At 39.3% G+C, this 10,887-nt stretch overlaps 1 protein-coding gene across 1 annotated transcript; it reads right to left on the bottom strand.

Moving 5' to 3' along the window:
* Positions 1 to 223: 223 nt before the first annotated feature.
* Positions 224 to 7,132, bottom strand: LRPAP1 (LDL receptor related protein associated protein 1; the record flags this gene model as incomplete). The annotated part of the gene is made up of 7 exons (XM_010177732.1): positions 224 to 543; positions 845 to 1,021; positions 3,350 to 3,432; positions 3,965 to 4,123; positions 5,064 to 5,184; positions 6,527 to 6,651; positions 6,988 to 7,132. Coding segments are annotated over 7 exons (876 nt in total), but the record flags the coding sequence as incomplete, so codon positions are not given.
* Positions 7,133 to 10,887: the final 3,755 nt, after the last annotated feature.

Below are 10,887 nucleotides of genomic sequence, written 5' to 3' on the forward strand. Positions count from 1 at the left end.
CAGTGCAGCTCTGAGCCACTGCTCAGTCAGCAGAAATATTTTTGTTACCTTCAGTAGGAAATGTATTAGGCCAGACTCTTCTGGCCTCTGCTTTAACTTCTTGTACCTCAGTGTTTGCTGTTATTGACCAGAAATACCTCTCCTGACTAACAGATTAGTTTATTTTTTTACTAGCAGGAATCCTCTGAGAGTTCACAGGTTTCTCCTTTTGACATGACTGCTTATTTCAAAGGTTGTTACTTAATTCAGAATTAAGATTTATATGATCCAAGATGTGCAACTTAAATTTATAATCTATTCATTTAATTTGATAGTGCAAATACAAAACTGGCAATTAAGTGAACAAAAAAAAATTTTCTTACAGGACAACCTTGTTCAATCCTTACTATTTCAGAAGGACTCCTTGGTAAATCCTGTTCAAAAAACACATTATGTGTTTTGTGTTAACAGATTGATCCCATGAAGGAGAACAAATTTTTATAATTCATTGTGTTGAAGACCTTGAGAGATTCTGCTGGATAAGTCTTGTAAGTGCTTCTTTACCTAGCAGGAAAAAAAAATACATCAAACAAATTTTAGTAAGACAATACCATATATTTAGATTTTGCTATCAGTGTATGTGACAACAGGAAGAGCAGAGACCAGAAGGATTTCAGGCACTTTTAGAATTAAGTATATAAAACCCACTCATGCATATCCCTACTAAACATGGAGCACAGGTGTGCCTTAAACTCCTCCTCTGGAAGTCATTCATCTTGGATGAAAAATCAGCACTGGATAATCTACACACCCTCTACTACTGAGTTCAGCTTTCAACACGTACGTACACTGGATTTATACAGACCTTATATCCTAGTTCTTTTGTCTTTTCTTCCAGCATGGCATATTTCTCTTTGTTTCTGTTCAGATGATCCTTGTCTCCAGTTCCCTCTACATGCTTCAGCTTCTGGTGTGAAATCTCTAATTGTTTCTGATAATGATGGTGTTTTTCAATTTTTGCTTCAAAGTGTTTCAGCTCCTCCTAAGACAACAAATACACACAGCTTCACAGAGTTTTCTTTCCAAGGCTTCCTCTCTCTTTTCTTGCCAAGACATCCTTAATGCTATTTTACTAAGTCAAGCACAGAAATCTTTTCCAGTTCCCTGCTTCTTAAGAATGCCTGGACAATGCATTATCATCACCATCCAGCCACCCAATTTTGAAGGCAGGTGCTGAAAACGTCCCACTGCAGAGTCCTCACAAAAGGAGACTGTTGATGCCTGTGAAGTGCTAGGAGATGACAGCAGTGTATACCAAATAAAAGTTTATACAGAAGAATAGTAGACTGGGGGGAGGGAGACAGACAATTTTTAAGAGAAGTCTCTTTTCAAAATCAGGTCCTAGATTTATTATTTTCTGCTCAGACTTTCTTTTCAACGTTTTCTGGGTTTGCAATCTGCTATGGTGAATCCGAAACAGGATGAATTAATTAACAAACAAAAAGCCCTCTTAGTTTGCCCCAAAGGCAGTGGCCAGACTAACTGTGGTGTTCAGGGACATATCAGAGATGGTCCTCAGATAACCTGGTACACTGCAAGGGGGACCAAAGAATGAGTAATGATGTCTCTATGCCCAAAGCATGCTCTTGTTTTGCTACTTAGTTCCTCTGTGTCTTAGGACATGTCCTCTGTGAAGAGGATATGAACAGTTCAAGCTGTTATGCCACTTACAGCAGCAGTTCTATGCATTGCATCCAGAAAAACTCAGACAAACCCTACAGTGAAATCCTCCTGTTTGACAGAGCCCACTTAATCTTAGTCACTGGTGTGTTTCAGTCCTTGTGGCTGACAAAATTCCTCTCATTTCAAGACAACATAAAAAAAAAATAATCCATCACCCTAATAGATCATCTTCAGTTTTTAAAGCAAAGGGTTTTTGTTTTCAGTATTTCTGACAAGAAAATACTTTCCTTTTGCTGTAGAATATTCCGGTCTCTTTTACATACTCCGTTCAGGACCTCTGTTTGGGGTTTTGCTGCTCTGATAAATAATTTTAGCTACTCCTCTCAGATGATGCACCAGCAGAGCAGCACTTGCATCTTTCATTATAAAACCCTATGAAGGTTGGTACTGTGATCAGTGAGAAGATGCAACTTCAGCTGCTCAAATAAGGCTGAATGGAATCAGCACACGATTTAATTCTGCTTTCATGGACTTTTTAAATAGGCAAATGTTTCACTGTGATTCTTACTGTCTTACTTTTGTTGGGATATCCCAACATTCACCATAACAAGACAGGCTTGGTCTGGTGAAGAGGGTTTGCATGAATGAAGTTTTCTACTAAACAGTAAAATTAGTAAGCAGGTATATGTTCTTGCTTATGGAACTGGGGTTTTCTTTTTCACTGCAGCAGATATGAAGGCCAAATTTACCTGTCATGCAAATACACAGTCCTGACCAAAATCTCCTACTAAGGTCAGCAAAAGGCTTACTACAGACATTGGCAGGCTTTCCTCTGACACTCTTAAAAGCAGGGCTGCTGAAATCAGTGTCACTGAAACATTTGCTTCGTAAGAGAATCAGGCTGCACATGAGTTAAAAGAAGTAAGACAGATCTTCGATATCTAAGAGAGACAGACTTCAATCCCTATCCCAGGCAGCTAAAACTGCCTCGTTACCTTATCTGGAAAAGAAGCTCAAGGTGGCCCTAGCCATGTCTTGGAGGGTAAGACAACATTGTAAGTACATGCAACTCCCTGAAGAAGCCCTGAAGAGTTACTTCTCCAGGCTATCATCAAAATCTCTTCTGACAAACAGGCAGAGTCAGATGAAAAAAAACCTCTCAATTTTCCCAATGCAATTTGAATTAAATAAAACCAGTATGAACCCCACAGGAATTAATTTCTATAATATCTCCTTGAGAAGTCGTCTTTATCATGGTACTTTTGGGTCAGTTCAACATAGCTCCAATAGGGAAAGTTAGCAGTGCAAGAAGTGGACATGAGAAGAAAATTGTTGGGTATATAGAGTACACTGCTCCTCAAAGAAGTAATTACATTAAGACAGTGGGTAAGAGCAGAAATCTGGCGCGCTGGAAACAAACAAGCAGAGCCTGATATTTCAAAGATTTAAAATACGCAACACTAGCTTTCACAGGACTCAGAATTTTCATTTTGCTGATTATAACAGAACCATGCATATGACTAGTTACATACATGTTTATATATCTGAAATATTAAGAAAGAAGCAGGACTCTTTTTTATGGTGTCTGAGCAGCAATACAGAAGCGGCTGCACTGAGAGTAACGTCAAGTCTTTCTTTATGTGGGAAAATATCTTTCCGTAAGAGATCTAATGGAAATTCTACTCACCCGGAAAGATTCAAGTTCTTTCTCAGTGAAATTGGCTGATTTGGCCATGTCCCACAAATCAATCACTCTTGGTTCTTCAAATTCTAAACAAACACATACCACTAAATGAAAATTTGGACACAATGTTTTTATGCCCAGCTTCTATGAAAGATGAGCATGCTTTCTCACATACATACACACAGTTATATTAACCACCACATTACTAATAGGTCTATTTAGATGAAAAGGGAGAAAAATCCAAGGACTTAACTTAAACCCATAGTATTGCTAGAGCAAGTATTTTTAAAAAAGAAAAAAAAAACCCTAGGAACTAAATAATGGCACTGCTCGCCCTGCATGCTGTCTCACTTACCTGCCCTCCTGGGGCTGATGGCATAATTCCACTTCTAATGTGGGCATGGAAGACAGAACTATCCTCTTTAGAGGTTGTCCCCATCATTTCATTAGGCTTCTAATGGCCTCTAAAAGGAACAAGCTGGCTGTATCTCTTCAGGCCATTGTGGTCACACCACGTACTGTAATACTGTGACTACATCTTACTACTTGCCCACTGATTTTTAATTTTTTTTTAAATGAAATCAATCCCAAATAAGCACAAAACCCACTGTATCATACCACTGGTCGTGTCATATCCCTGGTGACTGACTTTACGCAAACGCTCAAACCCCTGATTGATGCTTCTTAGCTTGTCTTTGAGTTCTCTGTGTTTGTTGTGCAAGATTTCCTCTTTTACCAGGTTCTCTTCAGATGGGTTGATAACATTTTTGTGGATATCTGTTGAAGAAGAAAACTGTTATTGATTGTGGGCCAAATCCTGATAGGTCAAAAGCTTCAGAAATCTCCCATATCTGAGGCGAACAAAAGATGGTAAGTTCTTAGCATTTCAGCTGAGTGCAAATAAAACATCAACACCACACTTTCAGAAGAAGTAATTCTTTTTGCAGGTCAATATTAACATCAATGCCCCTCAGTGCTCTGGCAGGTGATATCACAGAAATGCCTTTTAACTCCTACTGGCCACCAGCCAAGATTTTAGTAAGGAAATGTTCTTATTTTCCTAGGTTAGCAACAGCCCAAGGAAATGGGATAGGGACAGTTGATTAGTCCTGTGCCATCTTCCCTGGGCATTTCATGAACCAATTAAGACATCCGATGTTGAAACGACTTCCAGCAACTTACAGCTTGAACTCTGTAATGCAAACACTAAACTGCCTATAAGCTTTAGAATACTTTGTCTCTAACAATTTTAGCTAGGATTAGTACAGCAAGCTGGATTCAGATCCTTGGTGCTTTAACACACCTCAGGCTCAGTGCCTAAAATATTCAAGAATATCCTCTTGGGCTCTCAGCTGGTGAGATGAAACATACATGTTCTGCAGACTTCAGGACCACATTTTGCAGCAGTGGATCTACGCTTGCTGCATAATTTCCAGTAAACTACTACAGCCATGATTGCTAATGGGATGGTATCTTCCCTGCTTGAAACGCAGGCAGAACCGGAAAACTGAAATGGCAACATTTTCATTAGGTGGCAAGATTTTTGGCAGCTAATGAAGAACTAAACCCAGCGAGTATCTGGAAATGTCAGCATGTGCAAGCAGCTGCGACAGAAATGTCAGACTTCAAGAGTTTCAAAGAAACTTGGAAACAATGGAGGCAAGGGGCAGAGAAAGAGTTGTATTGATCTGGAAATATCAGAGAAATGTTCAGGCACCTTCTGTTCTGCTCACGGTCTCCAGCAGAATATTGTATTCATGAATCTTTTCTTTGTGATGCTTAAATTCTCGCCAAAGCTTATCCAGCTCCTCATCAGAGAACTTCCCAGAGGTCTTGGCCTGAAAGAAACTTGAGCTCATTATGCTTTCCAGGCCAAGTGCTTTTAAGTGCATTCAACTGCCAAAACTTCTTCCCACTTCCTACTACATTTAGAAAATTACTAAGTCCAGCTTTTCCTTAAGATCTTTTTTAAATCTCTTTCTATTAGTATGAGGTCAGGATGTAGACACTGACAGATATGGTGGCTTTAATCATGTCAAAAAGAACCTTGCTTCAGATTTATAAAGCTGGACTTGCTATGGACTACCCAGTGAAAAGTGTCTGTCATTTCTATTCCATGGGAAACAATCTAATACAGAAATAAGGGCCACGGAGTTCCATATGCAACTGTAAGGGGACTGTTTGCATGAGGGATGCAGCCTGATATTAAGCACAGTCTTCACTTAATCTTACTCTACTGGCAAGTGAAGATTTTATCACTGCCTTGCATTTGCTCTGCAGTCTTTTCAGCAATGAGAGAAGCACTGGTCAGGCAGCTGGAGCACTACCCACAAATCTGGTGATTTATTTGCTGCAATGCATGATCAAAAGTGAATGCTTTTGATACCTATTCAGCCCCAGCCCTTTTTTTGCTTAAGGAATATTTCCATCTAATGCACTTTACTGTTCCCCAGAGCATATGACATCATGTGTCTTTGCCAAAGCTGTATCTAGACAGAGTAACATTTTAAAACCCAGCAGATCTGTTTCTCTGCTTCTGCTGCACTGGAGTGTAAGAATTCCTTGCTTTACCTGACTACTTGTTTCTTAAAGCTTGAATTATTTAATTTTTTAAGATTATGACTTAACTGCCCAGACTCACAGTATACTTTCTATATTTTATGCATTAATGCAAATCCTGGAAATTTTCATTTGAATATCAGGTTGGGAAAGTCCTTATTTAACACCCTCCACTATACATTTCACTTTTTAAACAGTCTATGAAATGATTTTATTTCAGATGTATCTTTTTAAAAAAGCCTAGAAACAATAATAAGAAAAAGAGGAAAAACCTATAGGTATTCTACCACACAGTGTAATAGTCACCAAAGGGAAATCATTAGTTCAGTGAAATTTGAGGAAAAACTCTGTCCACAGGGGACCCAGGATCTTATCCTCCGTTCACACTGAGGTGCGGTTTTCTTTGGCAAAGAGAATCTGTCACATCTGGTGACCTGGATGCAGGTGAGATGCCACCAGGGTACAAAGATGTGAGCTACAGAGCACGGCAGCTAGGCTAGTACTTAAAAGCAAAGTAGTACAGCTATTCAATTCCAAGTCTGGGCACTCTCAGAAGACACACAGTAGTTCAATGAAGAAATGCTGATTTCCTACACTCCAGTTCCTGGTAACCTTACTCACCTTGCTCCATAATTTTTCCAGTCTTGGATCATCTAGTGTGTCACTTTCTGTAGTGTCTTTAATGTAGTTGGTATCAACTAGTTGAGAGTCCTTCCTGCCATTCATTCCATATTTAGTCATGATGACTGCAAGGGAATAGAAGATACAGAAACATTAGAACCGACTACAGATGTATGGAAGATGAGAGACTGGCTACATCCTTGACTTGCAGAGCTGGATTGTGAAGCTCACAATGGAAAAGCTAACAGTTTAAGACACCGAGGTCCCAGGTTTAATAACCTCTTCTGAAAACATCAGGAGGAAAGGAATCCGTTAGCCTCCTGTAGCTCCCTACTGACCTCCAAGGAACTCGTGTGAGCCCAATGTCTGGAAAGACAACCCGTTATTTAACAGTTCAAACCCAAGTGTCTCACCATGTATGTGTCTGATGCTAAGTTTAAATTTCTGCAGATATACCTTACCATTTAAGTTGCGTCTGAGTTTGGCTTCTTTCTCTCCATCTTCATCTAGCCCTTCAGCCTTCAGTTTTTTCCAGCTTAGCTCATCCTTTTCTTGTATTTTTAGATCACTGTGCAACTCTGCCAGTTTCACAGCAGAGAGATGAAGCTAACGAGAACAAAGAAAGGTTCATATTCAGTTATGTGGAGTCACCTCTTGCTGCAGTGTCGCTTCAGAAGCCAGTATAGCATGTATAGCCAATACACCACAGCTTTTTTTTTTTCTTTTACTCCAATGCTGTGTATTCATTTGAACTTAACGGCCTTGGGATATGAACCACTGCATGAAGATGCCAATGCCTCAGCATCCTGGTGTTAACAGAGAGTGATCACAAAGCCCTCTCTCTCTTCAGCTACTTGGACAACAGCAAAATTATGTAAGGGTTAAAAATTTGTCTTTCTTTGGTGCTCCTTCAAGTAATATTTAATTGGGATTTTCTCCCCGCTTTTAATGTGACTGCCTTCTAAAAATGATTCTACCTTAAAAATGTCCAGTACCAAAACCAAAGAATGTAAAAAATAAATATATATGGATTCAATCAATTCAGTTTCAGTAATTCACAAAAGCAGTAATGATCCAACTTCTCAAACAACATGCCGTTGCCACCAGATGTACTTTCTTGCAGACCACCTTCTAACCATGAAGTTATAGTGAGCTGGTAAATTCTATTTGTCAGTATGGTTTTGCAGACCACTGGGACACTGAGGACGGCCTTGCAGATCAAAGAACCACTTCATCCACAATTTTTACTATGATCACCTCAAGGGAGGTAATTCTGTCCCTCTGCTCTCATGAGAACCACCTGCAGTACTGTGTCCAGTTCTGGGGCCCCCAACACAAGAAGGACATGGACCTAATGGAGCAAGTCCAGAGGAGGCCACGAGGATAATCCAAGGGCTGGAGCTCTATGAGGACAGGCTGAGAGAGTTGGGGCTGTTCAGCCTGGAGAAGAGAAGGGTCCAGGGAGACCTTATAGTAGCCTTCCAGTACCTGAAGGGGCTACACGAAGGCCGGGGAGGGCAGGTAGTGACAGAACAACGGGTAATGGCTTTAAACTGGAACAGGGAAGATTTAGATTAGATAGAAGGAAGAAATTCTTTACTGTGAGGGTGGTGAGACAATGGAACAGGTTTCCTAGAGGAAGCTGTGGATGCTCTCTCCCTGGAAGTGTTTAAGGCCAGGCTGGACGAGGCTTTGAGCAACCTGGTCTAGTGGAAGGTGTCCCTGCTGATGGCAGGGGGGTTGGAACTGGATGATCTTTAGGGTCCCTTCCAACCCAAACCATTCTGGGATTCCATGACTGAAGTGCAAAATTTTCTAAGATCACTTCTTAACATGGTTCATATGCATTAAAAACACACAAAGCCTAGAGATATTCCTTTCCCACATAACAGAACAAAACCATAAGATATTGAGGTTGAAGATATGAAAGAAAAAAACTTAAGATTTAAATGAATGATAGGTCAGCTTGAAATTTTGTGAAATACAGAGAAAACAGGAACAGAGACAATGACTAATATGCAGCTGGCTAAGCAGCACTGCTTTAAGTTGAGCCTGAACTTCTGAACTTCCAGATTTTGGAAATTTTCATTATTCAGTTAAAAAAAAAAAAAAAAAATAGCAAATCATGCTTCAGAAATTCTTTTGTGTGTGTGCACGTGCATGTTAATAACAAGAAGGTGAGGTAAGGAAAAGCCCAAAGAGAGGAGATCAAAAAAACATGAGCAGCGTGACTTCCAATACAGTTCTGCCTGAGCTGTCTGCATCCTGCCACTGCTGACCACTGAGCAGCCAGCTCCTGGGAGCTCAGATCCAGCTCTGAACCACCTGGGCTCATCTGTCCCAGGACAAGCTTATTTACTGGAGGGTTTGTTTTTTTTGGTCATGAAAGTCAGATTATAGATTATAAAAATTCTCATTCCCAGTGAAGAAGCAGTATGTTTAATAAACAGACTCAGAACTCAGTGTTATTTTTAAACATCAGAATGATACTGAAAGATTCAGTCATTCATTTGGGTCTCAGCAGGTTATTTGAAAGTGAGTAGGAAAAATGTAATTATTTGGAGCTAATGCACTAAATTCCTATTGACAGGAATTCAGGAACCTGTGCACATTATTATTTCTTCTTTCAGCTTAGGTGGTACAATTAATTAATTTCGTGCTACTGAATACAGTAATTTTTAAACTAAGGCTTTTTCCTGTATCTTGCACTTGGCCTACTGAAACAATTACTAAAATCTAGAGTAGTTAGAATCACATGTAAATATAAAATTTATAGAATATATTAAAACTTCTGATCCCTCTAATACTAAACCAAAGGAGCATCCCTATTGTCTTCTTTACCATCTACTTTTGGGGAACTGCTTGATAAAAACTAAACACTTAGGAGGAACCTCTTTATTTAGGATTTTTAGTATGTGCTAAAGTAAAAAAAAAACTTAATCATGTACTTATTTGCTTTTCTGAAGCAGGATGATCTAGACAGCCAGAGTGTCATTGCTGCAGTGGTACCAAGGAACAATGCTTTGCTCAGCAAGAAAAATCACCAGCAATAACTTAGATAACAATCAATTCAGCTTTTAAGTACTGCAAAAATAGGAAAATACAATCTTTTAAATGTATGACTAGCATCAGAGACACACTATTGTATAAAAGATTACACAACACAGTTTATATAAGATACTTTCTGCAGTCAGTGCAATCTCATAAACACATACAGTTTTGTGTTTTCCAAAAGTTCCAGAGAAGAATATCAGAACTTCTAAACATAAAGTTTGGAGAAATCTCATCATCAATCAAACATTTTAAACTCTTAATAAAAACTAATGAACTACAGCCCATTGTTCCTTAAGGGGGGAAAAAAAATTCTATTCAAATTTCTCCAAATTCCAGTATTTTTCTAATTCTTATTATAATTCAGTATGAAACTCAAGTAATTGTCCTTTTAAGCAATACAAATCCTTTGAAACCTGTTGGAAGCCCCTTGCCTGTGCCATTTATATGACACAAAACCGAATACACAAGCTAATTTAAAGTATATAGTTCAAGAACTGCTTCCTTCAAGATCATCTCCTGCAAGACCCTGAATGACTCCTGGTAAAAATCAGCAACAGGTAAGACTCCACAGCACTTTACTAACATCAGGCATACGTTGAATAACTAACAAGAAGCAGAGATGAAAAGCTAAGTTTAAAGATTAAATAACAAAGCACCAAGTTCCTTATGCTCATTCCTTATGCTGCCTGGACGTTAACATCCAAGATAGGTACCTGGTAATTCTGGGAATGAGTTCTGGAAATCTGTGAAACATTACAATGGTTGGTTGCTGTTCGCCTAGCTACAGTCATTGCCTGCAATATCATTTCTTACATCCTTGCTTCGGAGAGGAAAGGGTTCTTTACTACAATTTTTTTAGGTGTAACATGCTCGAGATTCTGGAGCCCACTGCTGCTTTGGGATGGCAGGGAAGCCCTGATAACAAGCCATGTTAGAACTACACTGATGGCAACACCACAGCACAGTGGACTGCTAGAGACTAGCAGCCCAAACCCTGTGAAACCTACGAAATGTTTGTCAATTGGTTCAAAAAACTGCAGAATTAGGGTCTGACTAAGAACTCTTGTATTAAAATATCTTTTTAAAGTTTTTATGTAAAACATATACCTATGGAAAGAGATGCTGGAGAAAGATCAAACCTTCTCTCTCCCCCTCAGGGAAACAGGAAGGAATTCTGGCTTGCCAGCTCCTGGTTCCCACTAAGTCATGTTTTGGGGCTTTCTGAAGAACTGTTCATCCAGCTGTGTGTTGCAATGCTGAATTGCAGCATGTATCTATGCCTAAACAAAGGAGTTCCTTATTTTCAG

Source organism: Antrostomus carolinensis, unplaced genomic scaffold (genome assembly GCF_000700745.2).
Source record: "Antrostomus carolinensis isolate BGI_N321 unplaced genomic scaffold, ASM70074v2 scaffold7241, whole genome shotgun sequence".
Classification (NCBI taxonomy): Eukaryota; Metazoa; Chordata; class Aves; order Caprimulgiformes; family Caprimulgidae; genus Antrostomus; species Antrostomus carolinensis.